Genomic DNA, 19,360 nt, shown 5'->3' with positions numbered 1-19,360 from the left:
TCACTTCTCACGATATCGCAGTTCACGAGACCGATCCTCAAGTGTTGAAGACCGAGACGTTTTCCCCAGAGCTGGTCTATTACGATAAAACACGGGCTATTCAGGTAGTAGTAGCCTACCAAAGCTGAAGTTGAACGACTTCGACGGAAACCCTCTCGAATAGCCGGAGTGGTCTAGTATGTTCATTGCTACAGTGGATCAACGACCAATACCAGACTCAGAGAAGATGAGCCATCTGAAGACTCAACTGACAGGCAAGGCAAAGTCAGCAATCTCTGGAATGGGCTATTCTGGACAACTCTATGGTGCTGCATGGAGTATTCTGGAGAGGAAATTTGGAAGGCCCCATGTGATCATTGATGCACAACTGGAGAGTCTTCGCAAAGCAAGTCAGGTGAAACCACACGACTCAACAGGTCTGATCAGTTTCTCAGTTATTGTTTCGAACTTTGTGAATGTGCTCAGTTATTGTTTCGAACTTTGTGAGTACAAGCAGATTGGTGATCTGCAATCAAGCTCGACACTGTATATGGCAGTAGATAAGCTACCCCAAGTTCTCAAAGAGAAGTGGTGGTTCTATGTTGATGATAAAGATGAAGATTGGCCTGATCTGATTACGTTTGAAAAATGGCTATCAAGGATGGCATTCGTGCACGAAGAGTTTTCAGCTTTCAAGGGAGAGCGAAGAGAAGAAGACCGAAGAAGCACAAATAGAGACAAGCGGTTCTCGAAAACGTCGAACTTCAGTGCAAGTTCCAACGGGAAAGAAACGAAGCAAACGCAAAGTGATCACTGTCCGCTAGCTGATGGCACTCATAAAATATGGAACTGTCCACTATTCAGGAACATGAGTGTGAATGATCGGTACGCAGCAGTGAGGAAGCAACGCTTATGTTACGGATGTCTGGGCAAAGGACATGCAATCAAAGATTGTAAAGTCAATGCGTGCGGCATCAATGGATGCATCAAGAAGCACAACCGATTGCTGCACTCAGCAAACCAAATGGACGAGGGCAATCAAGCAGTCAACGTAAGCGCAGCAACAATCAACCAGAGTAACGAAGTTACTAGCTTTCTTCAGATAGTTCCTGTCTCAATACAGAGCGGTGGCAACAGGCTGAACACATATGCTTTCCTCGATAGTGGATCAACGGTTTCATTCATCGATCAAAGTGTGCAAGAGAAGTTACGAGCCCAAGGCACCGATGTGACGCTCAACATAGCTGGCATACACGGAACAAAGGATCTGAAGACAGAAAAGGTTCCTCTCAAAATAAAGGGACTACATTCAAAGGTGCATTCAATCGAAGCGTTTGCGCACCCGTCAATCTCCTTGGGAAACACAAACTACAACTACAACAAGCTGAAGCACAGCTTCAACCACTTGAGTGTTTTACCAAATAAAAGCTTCAACTTGATGGAAGTTGGCATCATCCTCGGTCAAGATGCTTATGAGCTACAACGCCCATTGGACTATAAGATAGGAACACGAAGTGAACCTTTCGCCGTTCTAACAGAGCCAGGATGGGTAGTCAGTGGACCCATGACGGGCAAAAGAAGACAAAATGTTTGTCATTTCGCCTTCACTGAAGATGTGAAAGTGGCTGAGAATATCCAAACCTGGTGGGACATAGAAACCTATGCTTCCAAAATCAACGTCGTCAGTCAGTCAAAAAGGGAACTGCAGGCACAAAAGATGCTAGAGAGTACGACAAAGTTCACAGGCGAGCGGTACGAAGTGGGAATGCTGTGGAGTGAACCAGAGCCAAACCTACCGAACAACTACAGCTCAGCCTTGGGTCAGCTTTACTCACTGGAGCGAAGATTCCAAAGGGACCCAAACCTGAAGAATTTGAATCAACATTTAATAGATACAGATGTAGAAAAAGGATTCGTAAAGATATTGGACGAGTCCGAAGTGAAAGGCACCTTCGGGAAAGAATGGTATTTGCCACACCATCCAGTGCTAAACCCGAACAAGCCTGGCAAAGTAAGACTGGCAAAGTGTTTGCAATGCCGCATCCAAGTACAAAGAAGTATGCCTGAATGATAAGCTACTAGCAGGACCTGATCTGCTACATGGGTTGATTGGAACAATATTCAGATTCCGTGAAGGACCAATAGCCCTGACAGCTGACATCGAATAGATGTTTGTACAAGTGCAAGTTCCCGAACAGGATAGAAGTTGTTTGAGGTTCTTATGGCGTCCAAGAACAAATGAACCTCTTCAGATATACCAATATCAGCGTCACGTATTTGGAGCTAAAAGTTCTCCAACTTGTGCAAACTATGCTCTCAAGCGAGTGGGACTGGACAACGAAAAAGAGTATCCGATTGCAGCAAAGGCAAAGAAAACAACTTCAACATGGACGATTTCATCAAATCAGTAGAAACCCCGGAAGAAGCAATTGAAGTTTTCAACCAACTACAACCTCTTCTCTCACGCCATGGATTTGAACTGACGAAGTGGATATACAACAACGATGCGGTTACTAAAGCAATCCCAGAAGACTTGAAGTCGATCAGCAACACAAAGCAAGTCGAAGTGGAACCCAGTACGGAGGGATCCTCAGTGCTAGGACTACAATGGACCGTTACTGATGACAGTCTTCAAGTATGCAGAGGTACAAACAAGGAAGTTGAAGCACCTATAACCCAGAGGAAGATTCTGTCACTGGTATCTTCAGTATTCGACCCGATCGGATTGTTTGCTCCGTTCAGTGTTCATATGAGACGACTTCTGAAAGGCATCTGGACTAAGAATGGACAACATTGGGACAACGAAGTGGAGCCTAGTGAAGAAGAATTCCTGAGATGGAAAGAACAACTTCCAATAGTGGCTGAAACAAGCATCGATAGAAGATACTTCAACAGAGAGAGGGATAAAACTGAGCTTCATGTGTTTGCTGACGCATCTGAAGACACGATGTGTGCAGCGGCCTATCTACGTTCACAACAAAAAGAATACTCAGCTGACTTAGCATTTGTCATTGGAAAATGCAGAGTGGCACCGATGAGGCATCTTTCAATACCACGATTGGAGTTGCAAGCGGCAGTCATGGCAGTGAGGTTGAAAGAACAGATAGTCAAGGAACATGAAATGAAGACAAATAGTTACAGTTTTTGGTCAGACTCAACTACGGTATTGCAGTGCATACACAGTTCCCATCGCAAACAACAAGTGTTTGTGGCCAATCGAGTAGCTGAGATACTGGATACAATTGATGTTTCACAGTGGAAACATGTGAGCGGTATCAACAACCCAGCGGACATTGGCACCAGAGCAATGAACATTGAGGAACTCAAGAGAAGTGAGTTGCTCACTGGGCCGGCCTGGTTGAAACAACCAGAAAGCGAATGGTCACAGCAAGTGAACCTCATATTTGCCTTAGATGAAGAGAATATACCCTCATCAGTATTCATGATACAGGCTGAAGAGAAGAAAGCTGTTATCCAGTGGGAACGATTCAGTAACTTCAACAGACTAGTAAATACAGTGGCATACGTACAGCGAGCATTGAACAAACACAGACCAGCAACACTCATAGTTAGCATCGAAGAAAGAGCAAAAGCAAAAGCAACAATCTTCAAGCTACTACAACAGGAACAGTTTGGTGAAGAGATGAAATCTCTCAAAGCTAAAAAGGAAATTCCAAAAGTCAGCAAAATTCTACAATTCTCCCCCTTCCTGGATGAAGAAGGACTTGTTCGAGCCAAAGGCAGAATAGGCAAAAGTCAGTTGGTTTTCAATGCAAAGCATCCAATTTTGCTACATTGGAAACATCATGCGGTTGAATTATTCTTGCGAAACGAGCACAAGGACAATCAACACGAGGGCACTGAGTACGTAAGAAACATTGTTCAGCAGAAGATGTGGATCCTAGGCATACGGAACGCCTTAAGATCAATCAAGAACAAGTGCATTACCTGCAGAAAAGGCAGAGCACAAACGAGAGCACCAGTAATGGCAGATCTACCCGAAGAGCGGTTAGATGCTTCAACAGCCTTTACAAATGTTGGAGTCGACTACTTTGGCCCTTTCATTGTGAAGATTGGGCGACGAAATGAAAAGCGATGGTGTTGTCTTTTCACATGTCTAACTATGAGAGCGGTGCATATAGAAGTGGTACCCAAGTTGGACACAGATAGTTGTCTCAATGCAATAATGAGATTTATTGCGCGAAGAGGCAAACCGAGTACAATCATCAGTGACAACGGGACAAACTTTGTTGGAGCTGAAAGAGAGTTTGCAGAATACGTTGCGGCATGGAACAAAGAAGGGATCGAAGAATCTCTAACTCAACGAGGGATCAGATGGAAGTTCAACCCACACGCAGCACCTCACTTTGGATGAGTATGGGAGCGGTTGGTGAGAAGTTGCAAGAAAGCAATGTATGCAGTGTTGGGGAACATATCAGTCACCGAGGACGTTCTTTCAACAACGATGTGTATTGTTGAACAGACTTTGAATTCAAGACCTTTGACTCCAGTCAGTTCAGATGTTAATGACTTGGAGGCATTGACCCCCAATCACTTCTTGCTTGGCAACAAGAACGTTTGCTTATCCTACCTACCATGCGCGGAAGAATTTGTTGATCATCGAAAGCTCTTTCGACAAACTCAAGCATATGCAAATCTCATATGGGACAGATTTCGTAAAGAATATCTGCCAACTCTGAATAATCGGCAAAAATGGCGATCTACGGCGAATGAAACCCTTAAAGAAGGCGATCTCGTTTGGTTGATCGAAGACAGCGATAAGCGTGGATATTACAATCTAGGTCGAGTTACGGAGACCATCGATGGGTCTGACGGTGTGATTCGATCAGCGATAGTTCGAACGAACGACGGGGTGTACAAGAGACCAGTAGTGAAGCTCGCCCCAGTACTACCTGGAAAGGATGTTTTCGCGATGGAAAACAGGGCCGGCGATATTGCGGCTGAGCTTAACAAATCAGAAATTAAATTGAATAGCGCTCCAAGTTCATTTCAAGCAGTTCAATTTAGAATAGCATGACAAGCGAATTTAATGCTACATCCTACTGAAGCCATACAGATTTGTTCAACATTTATATTTAGCAACTATTAGTATGCAATCGTCATTCATGAAGTCAAACTATAACTCAAATTCTAACTACTTCAACCACCAGCAAAACAATACTACGACTTAACAGTATTGCATCAGATTCTTTGCGATTGGATTGCGAATCAACCTGTTATTGATACAGAATATTCGACAAAACTTCTATATGATTAACAAATTTCTCATGACATCAAATTTACACTGAAAAAGTGACGTTATGGAAAAGTGTTCACATTCTGTCGACATTATTATCTACAACCAATCAACAGTTGAATTTGACATGTAAATCCACGTGACTAGCAGCATAAAAGGAGCTTGAAAAACTACCAAAAATCAGTAGAAACTTGTTAATTTTGTCTTATTAAACTGACATACCGTGCGTATTGAAGCACACTTTCTTGAGCGGTAAATTACTTGTTATCGTGTCTTGTTTCTGTAGATCAAATTAGTGATTGTACAGTTTTAACTTTACTTTGACTTGTGAAAAGAGAATTAACTTTGATATTCTCAAAACTTTCCTTCTGAGGAACGAAGTTCCTAAGCAAGAGAAACTTTGTGCAAAGCACATATTCAGTTGCTCTTACTGGCTTTAACGAAGCCTAGCCTAGGTTGAAATTGGTGTTATTGAGGCCAATTGAGAAACAAAAAGTTGTTCATTAAATTAACTCAGAATATTCAAATCTGAGCTGAAATTTGTTGAGCTATTTCTCGAAGATCATTTAACAAATTCAATTCATTTCTTTTTCGTTGGATTACTTGTATGACAGTGTTGTGCACTGCCAAGTTTGCTCAATTTTGAGTCATTACTTACAGAGTTATTCAACATTGAAATTTTGGCCCATGTATTAAGATTGGGTATAAAATATAAAAGGTAGCCCCACCAACGCAGTTTACCCAGCGTTGTATATTTTTACATCAGATAGTAGGCCTACCTAACGTTCTTAACCCTGTGAAATTTTATCTCACTAGCTTTTGTGGTTAAGGAGATATCACTGAAAAACCTCTAATTTGAACTAATTTGCATATTTGGAATTTTGGACTTTTGCTTAATTGAAGCAAAGTTATTCAGCAAAGCTGAACAAGTAGTTATTTGAAATTATTGAGTATCAAGTAATGCAACGGCATTCTAAAGTATAGCGGATAATACAGTTCACAAAAGTTAACTGCAAAAATACAATATCCGGACAGATTTGAAACCGCTGAAACGAACTGGGCGGTGTAAAGTTTTCCTTGACTTTGATAGGAGAGCAGCCGTTACAATATCTTTAAAAAAAATGGTTCCGTGTGCTTCTATGCATGATAGCCTCGGGTGCCTTCAAATATTTAACATAACAGGCAGATTGCCAGAAACTAGCCGTAAATAGCTTCGTAGATCTGCAGTCTCAAAAAGATCTTTGTCGTTCTGCAGCCAAAAAATAAATTTCCCCTCTTCTTGTTAATTGCTGACATGTTAGACTTGGACTAAGAATATGTTTGCTGCTGCTTCTATCAGCTGCTCTCAAATGACTTTCAATTGAAGTGAGACCTTTCTCCCTGAAGAAAAAAAGTAATTTGACCAGCAACTTCATCATGCGAATCACCAAAAAATAGCTACTCTGTGAGTGAAAACGACCTCACGCACTTAATTCATAGGAAATTTTATCAATGGCTGAGCAACAAATTGAAAGTGATCGCGACATCATTAAAATTATTGTGAAACATAGCAGGACATAACATAAAACATAGCGAGAAAAGTCCTGAATTCGAATCCACTAGACGGCCAGTGAAAGCTTTTCATAACAATAAGCAAAAAGACCAGAACAACAAACATCGGAAAATCGCCGGAAAATAACCACCGTTGACCCGATTGGCGCACACTAGGATTGAAACAGAAAAAGCAAATAAGAAAAAGAAATTGACAGAATTTTTGTAAGTGTCAATTATTTTAATTTGGTCTGTAAAGTCTAAAAATTCTGATAGATTCTAAAATTACACTTGATTCAACTTCTAAAATGAACGCCATTAAGCATAATATTAATGACAGCTAGCAATCGCCTTAATGAACTTTGATAACCTTATGCACTATGACTTAATTTTGCGGGCTTTACAAGCTTATCCTGCTTCTTTCGATCTTTTGATTTCAATCTTTTGACTTTGAACGTATCCACTACATTGCGTAATTTAATGCGTGAGAGAATTTAAATCCATTCAGTTGAGACAGTGAGTGAGGTAAGTCAAAAGCCAACGTGAAAACTGTGACTTATGTAAATCGAAAAAAGTGATCAAATTGTAAAAGCAAATTTTAAAAAAAGGAGAGCGCCTCAGTAATAAGGCGGCAGCTATTAATACGAAAATGGAAGACAACAAAAGAAAATGACCCATTTTCGAAAAACTCGGTTAAAAGTTTTGAAAACAAACAAAGTAAAAGTCACAGAAAGCAATAGCAACGGACTGAGACAATTACTTGTATCAACTAAAACCTCATTAGCAACCAACGATACCTTCAATCAATGAGTTCAAGTGATAAGACAGCAATAAGTACAAATGCTTTAAAAAAAATAAAAATTCATATACAAACTTTTCAAAAAAACAGTGTCAAAAGTATAAAACTACTAGCCATAAACTCAAATCATTATTTAGGTTAATTTATGCCTCATTATCAACCAATGAGATCAAAAATGAGACCAAAATCAAATATTCACTAATACTTTATGCCAAAAAATAGTGTCAAAGTCAATACCTGCCCATTACAATTAGCTGCCCATTAATAAAATCAAGGAATTGCAATTAGGCCTAATAAGAACCCATATGTATTATTCTAATAGCACTTAAAAGAAAACACACTGAAAAGCGCAATCAAATGGCCGCACGTGAAAAAAATTGTTTTAAAAAGCTAAAATTTTATCAAATAATATTTATGCTTCCTTTAATACTCTTTCCGCTTCTTTTAATACTCCAGCGTGATTAAAATCCCCACTCTAAAAATTTTTTTCTGACGTGAAAAAGCCAAAAACGTAACAGATCTTACAAAGTAGAGAGCGTAGATACTCTGGATTGTAAAAATAGCAGTAGAACTCCTGGCCAGAAATTTGAAGAATTTTCATTGACTAAACAAACACAAACAACCAACGTTGGAAGAATGGCTCTGAAACGACTAGTGGGAGCTCGATACAACGAGTCATTATTTACCACCACAACCACTAATAGTATATTAAGTACAAAAATTACAATAACCGGCGCATTCTCAGACTTTTTACTAGACTTTTAATGGTGAACTGTCGCAAGTTGAGTTAAGCTGCTGACAATTGTGAATGAAAAATATTTATATCATGGAAAACGAAAACGTCAAGGGCGTAAAAATCACGAGATGTCATAACTGGCAGTCGAAAATTTTGCATAAAGAAGACCAACACGTTTACAATACTTGCCAAAAAAATCGATTGACAGAAGTAAAAAGTCTAGACCTAAATAAGTAGGAATGGTCTCAAAAAATCACACGAAAAAAATCTAATGAAAAAACAACAGGAATCAAAGTCAAATTGCTGCATACGAACAAAAAATAGCAAAAAATTTTTGTTCAAACCGTTTTTTTTCTCACCGTCTTTTAAAGTTAAAAAAAATTTCTCAAGTTAAAAAAAATCGGTGCAAAACCACTGTCTTTTTGCTCCACTTACTAATATCACTTATACAATTCATCAAAATGTATTAACAATCTTAAGACAAGACAGTGCCATAATACAATTCAAATTCTCTGCATTTAAAAAAAGAGCAAAAGACTAATAATAGCTAGCCGCAACTATTGCTTTGCGGCGATCAAAAATAAGATCTTTTCCGTTTGTGCCTCCCCAGCTTTGTGGATGCATATTACCCCCCCCCCCCCCCCAGAAGCACGTGCAATATTTTTACAATGATTTACCATGTAATGACACGTGCTCTGTAATTGGGGGAGCATAACGTACTGGGGGCACAAACGGAAAAGATCCAAAAAATGTATGAACAAATTAAAGTGGACGTAGCGGGATCTATTCTATTTGTGCCACCCCACCAACCAACAAAGACCTCTAACTTTCTCTTGTTTAATCATTATTTAGGTCTTTCCCATTATAGCCCCAGCTTAGTGGTCATATAACTTTTACCCCCAACCATAATAAACTTGCCATAATGGAGGGCTATAATTTCGGGGGGGGGGGGGGGGGGGGGATAATGGGACAGATCCCAATATTCTGGATCGGGACAATAATTTTGTCTCTCGGTCATCTGAGTGCCAAGATTGGTGGAGAGGTAGAGAAAAACAATAACAAAAGAACTGTCATTTAGCTACAAAAATAAAAGCACGTGCTAAATTATTTCGAAACGCTGATAAACAATTCGCGGGTGATGACTTTTTGCGTTCAACCAGACTGTCAAGAACGTACTGAGTTTACTGAACAACAGAAAAATTGGATCTATTATGTTTCGGCCCCCATCTTAGAGGCATTAAACGTCCCAACGCTCCCGTGCCAATGTTGGACATATTACCGTGCTAAAAAAACTATTAGCAATTTTCAAGAGTCTTTCCCATTATACTCCACCCCAGCTTACTGGTGATATAACGTACAGCCCCCACAAAATTATTGTAAACATACCATAATGGGGCTATAATTTCATGAAGGAGGTTGGGGGGTATGATATGGGAAAGACCAAACGGTACTATGGGTCCGAAATAGAATAGTGAAACCCGAAAAATGATGGACACGATGTGACTGTTGGAACTGTTGACACCCTATGTCAGACCTCATTCTCTTATTGTTAGTTTATACGGTTGCTCTGTATTGATGAGCTACGTCCTCTTTTCCTTCCGATAAGCAATTTCTGCCCAGACAAAAACTCATTTTAAAAACACTAATTTAACATGCTCCGGCTGATTTTTTTTTAAACTTTACTGAGAAAAAACTTGTTTTATATGCTTTCAATGAACCGGAACGTTTCCGCAAATGTGAGAATTCCCTATAATGAGAAAGACTCCTAATTTTTCTCCCGTAGTTAGACGGAGGGGGTCTCTGACTAAAACGTGGCGAAACGTTGCATAATAACATTACTAAGCTTTTTCGGGTCTTTCCCATTATAGCCACCCCAGCTTAGTGGTCAGATAACCTATAGCCCCCCCAATCATGGTAAATATACCATAATGGGGGGCTATATTTTCATGGGGGGCTATAATGGGAAAGACCCGCTTTTTCCCATCAATAACCTCCCAGCTTACTGGGCTAAAACTCCCATTATCGTAAGTTAACAGAAAGGGGGCTATATTTTGGTAGTGTGGGCGATGAGCCCATTAATTGTTCTTTCAACTTCTGAACTTCGTCTTAAATCCGTCAAACTGTTAGGAAAAGAGGAAGAGATCTCAAGTGATGTCGTAGCTCGTTGTACACGTGCTTCAAACACTCTTTTACTGCATTTTCTTATAGCTACTGACAATTTATCCTAAAAATGCCAACTGTTACTAGTAGCTTCTTATTCCTGGTTATTACAACTCTACAGATCTCATTTACTAATCCAGATGACAGTCGATGGTCTGATGCATTATCTTCCGTCTGGAAACTCAAAGAAACATTTTATCAACGTAAGTCAAATTAAACTCTCCTCCAGTCTCCAATCCCCTATCCTGCCTCCTCGTCACCTCTTCCGTGATGATGACTCTCCCACTATAGCTTAAATGTGAAACAATGATGTGACCTAGTCCAGGCGAATATTACAACATAAACGCGAAGTCCAGGCGAGTTATGTTTGAGTGCTATTTATGGTCGTATAAAGCTGATTTTTGAGCAGGCGATCAAAAGTAAACCAGACGATTTAAGCATTTTCAAAAGCAATATTTAAAAATAGTTGATTTAAAATCTGACGCAATATTCGCGTCAAATTACTAAGTGTCAATGCTCACGCGCTCAATCATTGGTCGCAAACATATTAAATTAAACAACAAATTGACCACCTCGAATATCAGCAGGATGGCGCAGCGGAAGCGTGCTGGGCCCATAACCCAGAGGTCGGTAGATCGAAACTACCTCCTGCTACCTTTTTTCGAAGTCTTTGTCTTAACTATAATAGGCTACCTCTACCGCGACTGACTCAAATTCATACATGTGCTTTTGATGAACCTATTCTTATTCAACCATGTCTTTCACATGATCTTCCATTTTTCCTTTTGTAACCTAACAATAATGGGATCTAGTCTGTCCACCCCCCCCCCCCCCCCACCCCCCGTTACAAATTATATGTTGTTATACAGCACGTTACTATGTAAAAAAGAGCACGTGCGCCTGGGGGCGTAAAAATATAAGCCCACTAAGCTGGGGGGGGGGGGGGGCAAAACATAAAGATCCCAATAATCTCTTCCATAGTAAACCCACTCACCACAGTAGAGCTTACTCAATAAAAAATGAGAGCAAGAGCGGGCCGATGGCAGACATATTCACCCTTACTACTGGAATCAATGATCAACTGTTGCTTCATGCACTTATTGGGATCTATCCTTTTTTGCCCCTTTTCACTCCCCAATGTTTTTACGCCCCCAGTTACAAATCATATCATGTTATATAGCACGCTCCTATGCAAATAATAGTAGCACGTGCGCCTGTGAGGCGTAAAAGATATTAGCCACGAAGCTTGGGGGAGGGGGGCAAACCAGAATAGATCCATGGATTCAATCATTCATTCAAAACTGAATTACTTCTGTAGTGTTTTGATTCTGGAGAAATCTAGACGACTTCTTTACTTTATAGTCTTTTCTCATTATAGCTCTCCAACATTCTGGGGCTGAAAACAAACATAACCGACTAAACGTCGGAAAAATTGTTCTCGGACGACTAGTGGGAGCTCTAATGAATTGCAGCCTGCTTCAGTCGGGGGGGGGGGGGGGTCAATAGTGGGCTTCAAATAACCAAATTAGAGGTTAACATATACCACTATTAAGATTTAAAGTAAAAAATGGCATCAGTTTCGGCGCACTTTTTATTTGACTTTTAGTAATACATTACCGCCAATTGAGATCAGCTGCTTGAAATTGAGAGCGAATTTTAGATCACGCTAAACGCAAAAAGTCAAGGGCGTAAAAGTCACTCGAAAAGACAAAATTGTCAAGCAAAAATTTTGCATAAAAAAGACACACACACACGTTTACAATAATTGCTATGAACTTCGTTCAAGCGCAATTAATTACCATGCCAATTTACTATAGCTTACAAAAAACAGTGGGGTTAAATTTTTGCAGTGAACCTATTTTTGCAGGGGGTGGGTTATAATTTCAGGGGGGGGGTATGATGGGAAAGACCCAAAATAAGATTAAAGTGAACAGGTTTAGGTTTCTTCAGAATAAAGGCATCTTTTCCCTTTTGTGTCCTCCCGTACGCTATGGACCCCAAGTCACAGAGCACGTGCCATTGGACATTAAATCATTATGTAAAATTGTGGCACGTGCGCTTGGGGGTGCATATAATATGCACCCACTCATAAAATACACTTCTCTTTAAACAGAATTGAACCATTTACTGGTGGAAAAAAATTAACGCTAGAATAAGAAAATGTACGGCACTATCAAGAAAAATCTATGAACACTCAATAGACACTAAAAAGTATCAAAGTTTGACCGGAAATACAACCTCTAATTTTGATATATATATATATATATATATATATATATATATATATATATATATATATATATATATATTAAGAAAACAGTTAAGACAATAGTTTAACTCCATTCGAGAGAAAAAAGTCAAAAATTTTAGACAACTATCCAATAGCAAATGAAAAATAAGTCTCGGGTCTATTTACATAGGTTCGAAAGTCATTGCGGAAAAAATTAGCGAGTCCAATAAAAACAGCGATAAAGTTCGAAGCTGGAGCATATCATTATTAAACTAATTGATATGGAAAATGTATACTCCATTTTGCAGCAGTACATTTACTTTGGTCAACCTTTAAAAATGACTAAAGCCATTTCCAATGAAATAAATTAGAAAATGAAGGCCAATTTTTGAAACGAACAAGTAACATGGTATCGAAAGATAAAAAGGGAAGTTTTAATAACAAAAAAAAAACAAAACGTAAATTCATTAGTACAAATAACTAACAGCATATATGGCAAAAATTACAAAATTTAGAAGCCAAGATATTGTCATCCTCAAAATAATTTCATCTGAAATAAGAAATTGTTCCTATAGAACAAAACTTTGAAAAAGCCATTCATAGACAAATCATTGCAGAATGTTTGTTCTTATCAGTGTTCTGCCTTCGAGGAAACCGATAAGTAACACAGTCAAGCTCCTGGGTAAAAAAAACTTGAAAACATTAATGCAAAAATTCTCTGACTTCCTGAGTGGGAAAAGCCTTCATCAATTCTTTTGCAAAAATTTCATTTTTCAAAAAATCGAGCAATAAAATAATCTCACCAAAAATTATGCTTTAAAATTTAAGGCAAAAATTTAAAAATGAGACATTTTATGAGAAAATTGCTCCCAGGATCTGTGTATAATTTAAAATGTCAAGTCTAGACGAAAACTCATGCAGGAAAATTCGGAAGTTCGAACCACGAAAAAATTTGTGAACTACAACACAATTTCCAAAAAGGTGATAATAGAAAAATGATTACTCTAGACAACTTACATTATTGAAATATGATCTCCATGCACTTGATCTTGTATGACTTTTATGACTAATAATTTACCAATAATTAGATCGGGAAAAATAGAGGAGCTAAGATTAAGCTATCAAAAAGAATGAAGATGCAATCTGACTAAAAAAGTCGTTTCTTCCAGAATTTGAACTTTTCAACGAAAAACGTATTATAAAGCACAAGAAAAAGCATAGACATTCCAAAAACGTATACTATCAACCTGAAATACCAAACACATTGTACTCTTAAATTTACGATAGAGGCGCATAATATAATGTCACCCCTGTTTTCAATTACAATACAAAAATTGATTTAAATGTCTTCTGGTAGTCATGTAGGAATGTTATGAAATTTTCTCTCATTATTTAATTGTAGAGGAAATCACAATTTCCAGTTTAAGGAACCATAATGCAACATCTGACCCGAAAGATATATGATTAATTTTGACATACTACTAAAAAAAATGCGTTTTTTATAACAATGCGGAGTGCAATGCTTTGAAAAATAGTGTAGTAATATTATTGATCTAGAAAGTGCAAACGGTTTTTAAAAAAATTGAATTTCAAAAGAAAACATCAGTCTATCATTCTTTCTCCTCATTTCTCAGAAACACTGACATAAATTTTGTCTACAGCAATGAAACATCGGCTTCAATTTCACTTTAATGTCACGCTCTAAAGCTACGGCCCGTTCTTTCCATATTTAGAAACATGCAGTTCAGATGTGGACATTTCAATGACAGAGGTTGCAGTTCACAAAGTGGCTAATTTTTTGGGACTGGGACACTTGTTACATCCTTCTCTGAACTCAATTCACTCAGAAGCACCGTTCCTCTGTAGCATGATGGGAGGAAAGCCACAGAGGGAATCTTACTGGGACCAATATCTCCGGTTAGATTCTCCTACACCCTAGATAATACAAAAGATTCAAATTCGATTGACTGCTTCATATCGCTGAGCTTCTGTTGTTCGAAAGCAGAGTATTGACATCGAAAACGACAATGAGAAAAACTAAATAATCGGCTGTCAGCATGACTATTCGAATCAATTTCAAAGAAAACCGCAAAGCAAATTTTCTGAATCTCTCAAATAAGTTCTCGAGCAAGCGGGTATGCAATAATTAAAAGCGATTCTTTTTCGGTTGTAATCTCTACAAACACATTAAAAATACATTCTTTCTTTAAAAAACTCATTAATTGCTCTCAAACAAAGTTTCGCTATTATATTATTCCTGCTTTTTTATCCGATTTTTCGCTTGACGGATTTTTCTTCTGACCCTTTAAATTTTTCGCCCTCAAAAGAGGGATAAACAGGAAAAGCCCGAGGGCATGAAGTGGCTGAGCAGCTCTCTTAGGGGCTCAACTTAACCCCTATTATTTAAATTTCGTATTCTTCCGAGCAGTTATCAAGTTTTAGTTTATGAATTGTTCAGCTGTTTCATTAGTTTCCTTCACATTTTCCTTAGTTTTTTGGCGAACACTGTCAGTTTTGGTCAAAAATGTTGTCGGATAAAATTTGGAATCTTCAGCATTTTAAAAAAAAAGCACTTAATGCTTCTTTAGCCATTTTTGTCCAAATTTGCCGGAAGTCAAGAGCCGACAACTGTTGACACAAAAATAGTAAATTCGAATACTGGCAACTTTTACTTCCGCTTCCTAAGAGTTTACTGGAATTAAACTTAGCCCGCTTTTTGCTTGTTAAAATTGATATTTCTCCAAAGTGCACCATTTGTTCTTGAAATATGTTTTTGCCAAATTATGTAATAATTTAAGATCTGGAACAATTACGTGTTTTGATAGATGTGCAGCGTCAGCAAAGCTAGTTTTAGTCTCATCGGAAATTTTTTACAATACAAAAGGATTCTGATTGTATGTTGTAACTTAGTCCCATTTATGCCGGGTCCAATCAGTTTTTTGAAAAAAAAATCTCTTCACTGGTTTTGTTTCAGCTGATCGTCATTTGGCATTGGCTTTGTTTGTGTGTGTGTGTGTGTGTGTGTGTGTGTGTGTGTGTGTGTGTGTGTGTGTTCAAAATGTGTGTGTTCATGATACTGGTCAATATTTATCGTTTTTTGTTGCTTTCACATAGTCTCAGTTGAAACAGGTCCAATTGGTTTTCAAATGAGACCCAAACTAAAATATATAATCGTTACAGTAAACAGATGATAGTTGCTACAGCTTCAACACTTTTCGTCCGATTTTGTGAATAGTTGAGTTTCAACTGTATTTGTTGTTATTTTGTAGTCTCACGGCTTAGTCTCACTAATGACAAATTCTATTGGCTTCCTGGGGAGTTGCATGTAATAAATTGAGTATTTTTGAGTTACAATAACGGTTAAGATATTTACTTTTTGGTTTTTTTATTTTCCTATTTTTGTCGACTTTTCAGATCTTTTTGCAGTCCAATTTGCTTTCTATTGAAGTACGCGTAGATTTTAGTTTAGGTTTTATCTGATGCGATGTTTACTTTACTTTTTTTTCAAAGATTGAGTTTTGATCGTAATAAATTCTTGTTTTTTTTTTATTTTGTTTGTTTTGTCTGGTAGTCGGTATTATTTTACAGCGTTATTATTTTTACTTTATTCATTTAGTGGTTTGAGATTAATACATTTTTTTAAATTCATACACCACTCAATTTCCAACAGAATGTGAAAGTTTCCTATCTCTTCCCAGTTTGGCAAACAATTAAGTCAACAATGTGGATGAGCGGGGTCGGAACATTATGGGCAAAGGCACATTACCAATCCTACTTGTTTATTTTTCAGGACAGAATTACAAGGAGTAAATAGAAATGATGGAGTGAGTGCCGAGATAATAATGGGTGCTTTACGAGCATTCACCAGGATGTGTTTATTCGATTACGAAAGAGTGGCTGCCCACAGCTGCGAATTGTACACTACAACACTAGAATTGGTCAAGCTATTATTCGTTTTATCAGCTATGTTCACCATAAATAGAATAATTGGTAAAATATTCCAGCTGGCTACACCGCATTCAGAAGTTAATGATGCCAGCAATGGAGTTTGTCCGCCGGTCAATTTCAAAAACTTCGAGGGAACACCTAGAGATGATGGCGATTTCTACGACTGGTGATTTGGAATTGAAAACTTTTGTAATACTCGGTTAAGTTAGATAAACTTTTGATACTTAGCATTATTCATAATTTTCTAGTAATGTTTACTATTTGTGAGTTAAACAAAGAGACGAAGTTTTTTTCAACTATCGCAAAACTGCTACTAAATTTCCGAGAAATTCAAATTCCAAAGACGAATGGGGCTTGTTGAAATTTGCACAAAATTATGATTTTAATCACAGGATATATTTATATTAATAGGAGATGAGAGCAAAAGAAACCTCTACTTCATACCTTCGCTCGTCAACCAAAATATAAAAACACTCGAGGTTGGGTCCTACCATAATAGTCAGACGTCACGTCCCCTCCCTTCCTCTGGGCAAAAAACGGACAAAAGATACCTTTGCTGCTGTCATTTTGTTTTAAAAACAAATGATTCATTCATATACCCACCTGCAAGTTTTATAATACCGAAGATCTGCGGTACTAAAATTTAAAATGACAAAAGTTCCTCATTGATTCATGATTACTCTGGAGGGATAAACTAGACAATATTAAACTAACTTTTGGAAAAGGCCCATCACATCACCAAATGAATGGAAACCTATATAACGAGAATATGAGGAACTATTATCAGATATCAGAACTACACAAACCAAAATGTCACCCAAGAAACAACAGAAACTTTTAATTAAAGCAGATACAGCCCGCACCAACAAAACGCATTCAGTTTGTTTTATTCCATATTTAAAATCTCAGCAAATAGAAAGGCAAAAACGTAATTTCCTTTATTTCGAAATCTAATATGGAAAACATTATTCGTCGTTTTGCTGCTTGCTGCCATCATTCGTTCGCGTCAGCAGCAGTAAAAGTCTCAGTAATCATTAGCATACCTGACAATTTTCTGAAAAATAAGTTTTTCTATTTGCTGAGAAAAACATTTGTATTTTTCTACTTCATTTTCTATTTCCTTTTTATTTTGCTAAACTCTGAAAATTTCTAGCTATTCTTTTATTTTGAAATCAAAATTAAACCCAATCCCGGATCGGAGCATAATTTCAAAAAATGTTGAAAAGCAACAAAAAGAAACTTTCATTTGATCACAAATTGTAAAAGCATTAACAGCGAAAAATAATTGAAAAGTTCTCAAAATTACTGATTACATAATTGTTGGCCTAACAGAAACGTAGCTTACAAATGATCATGACCACAGATTTTTGGAAAAATACAGCGATATCTATATTGCCTTCCGGCGTGATAGATAGCAAAGTAAAAAAACCGCGATGCGCAGGTTCTTACTTAACAAAATCTAATCAATCCGCACAAAGTGAACAGTTTTCCAAAACCATACAAATAACCAACAGGAAATAATTTCAGTAAAAACAACGCACAGGAGTTTCCAAGCTTCTCATAAACCTCGGCTACAACCGCAATAAAGAACAACAGTACTTTTTGGATGCATTGGCGCTGCAGATTAACACCGCTGGCATCAAGAATAAATACAAACTGAAGGACAAACGCAAAATGTAGATACAGAATTGATCCAGTATGATCTGAGAGCTGTAACAAAGAACCAATCTTTTCGCTTTGTCACATCACCAAAAGTTTTGCATCATCTTAAAACACTTAATATCCTTAAACTAGTGGGATCCACAGACATCCTAACTAGTGGTACCCACAGACATCATTTTTTTGGACTCGTAAATATGGCAAGAGGTACTAACGCACCCCATCAACTGCAGAGTCAATGCTTTTGCGAGGGAAGAGGAATTTCCGAATGACCTCAGGAAAGCCACAATTAGGCCGCAATGTACAAAACATGGTCCCACTTATCCTGGATAAATCCAATTTATAGCAATAAGTAGATAACTTTCCAAAATTTGGAAAAGATTACATAGACATCAAATAGTTGTATTTAGTGAACAACAAAAAACTTCCAATTTGGCTTGCCGTCTAAAGAATCTACGGCAGATGCTAATACTTAGCACTGAAAATTTCGGTTTTCTTATTGAAAAATGCGTATCAACTAGATCTACTTGAGGCATTTCACTCGATTTATTACTATCTGTTGATATCGAAGCTTGAAATTAAAATAAGAGCAAACCGAGCAACTGATTAACTATTTGTGCAAACGTAATCAGACACAAAATCTAGTGGCATTCAATCGGGTTGGATTCAAGTCAATCGGACTGTTCCGCAAGGAAAAATGCTCAGACCACTAGTATTCAAATTATATATCAATAATCTAAGAGGAAAATTACACGATTTGTCATTATCATTACAACATGCAGGTCAGACACTTAATTTAACATCCCAAGATTTGATAGCAGCAACTATTGGAACACGAAAAAGCTTCCAATATCGTTATTGCTTACTACAAAACGAACAGAAACTTTAAATACCTCCAAAACAATACAATTTACCGTAAAAAATCTGAAACTTTCCAAACCACCCATATGAAACTAAAAATAGACAATTGTTCCACTGGGAAATTGTCACATATTTGCGGGCACATCAACTTATTATTAGCATAGCAATAAGATGAAACAAAAAAATATTCTATGTAAAATG

General features: G+C 37.7%; 1 protein-coding gene across 24 annotated transcripts; it reads left to right on the top strand.

The window, feature by feature from the left end:
• The first annotated feature begins 9,399 nt into the window (after positions 1–9,399).
• On the top strand, positions 9,400–16,924 carry LOC142339738 (uncharacterized). 24 transcript variants are annotated; one of them, XM_075389988.1, is made up of 5 exons: positions 9,400–9,473; positions 9,769–9,849; positions 10,462–10,664; positions 14,425–14,608; positions 16,482–16,924. In XM_075389988.1, exons 3-5 carry the CDS (start codon positions 10,532–10,534, stop codon positions 16,807–16,809), a joined length of 645 nt encoding a protein of 214 aa, XP_075246103.1. In that variant the 5' UTR covers positions 9,400–9,473; positions 9,769–9,849; positions 10,462–10,531; the 3' UTR covers positions 16,810–16,924. The 24 variants fall into 24 exon arrangements, with proteins under 24 accessions (XP_075246103.1, XP_075246106.1, XP_075246096.1 ...); XM_075389991.1 differs by having other exon boundaries at positions 9,405–9,473; positions 10,451–10,664; XM_075389981.1 differs by having other exon boundaries at positions 9,408–9,473; positions 10,510–10,664.
• The last annotated feature ends 2,436 nt before the right edge of the window (positions 16,925–19,360 follow it).

Source organism: Convolutriloba macropyga, chromosome 5 (assembly GCF_964194025.1).
Source record: "Convolutriloba macropyga chromosome 5, txConMacr16.3, whole genome shotgun sequence".
Lineage (NCBI taxonomy): Eukaryota > Metazoa > Xenacoelomorpha > Acoela > Convolutidae > Convolutriloba > Convolutriloba macropyga.
This window is presented reverse-complemented; position numbering and strand designations above follow the sequence as displayed.

Coding starts and splice junctions, on each gene's coding strand:
- LOC142339738 (XM_075389988.1), top strand. CDS start 10,532: ATGCCAACTGTTACTAGTAGCTTCTTATTCCTGGTTATTACAACTCTA. Junction 10,665..14,424: donor CAAAGAAACATTTTATCAAC/GTAAGTCAAATT, acceptor TTCCATATTTAG/AAACATGCAGTTCAGATGTG. Junction 14,609..16,481: donor TACTGGGACCAATATCTCCG/GTTAGATTCTCC, acceptor TTTATTTTTCAG/GACAGAATTACAAGGAGTAA.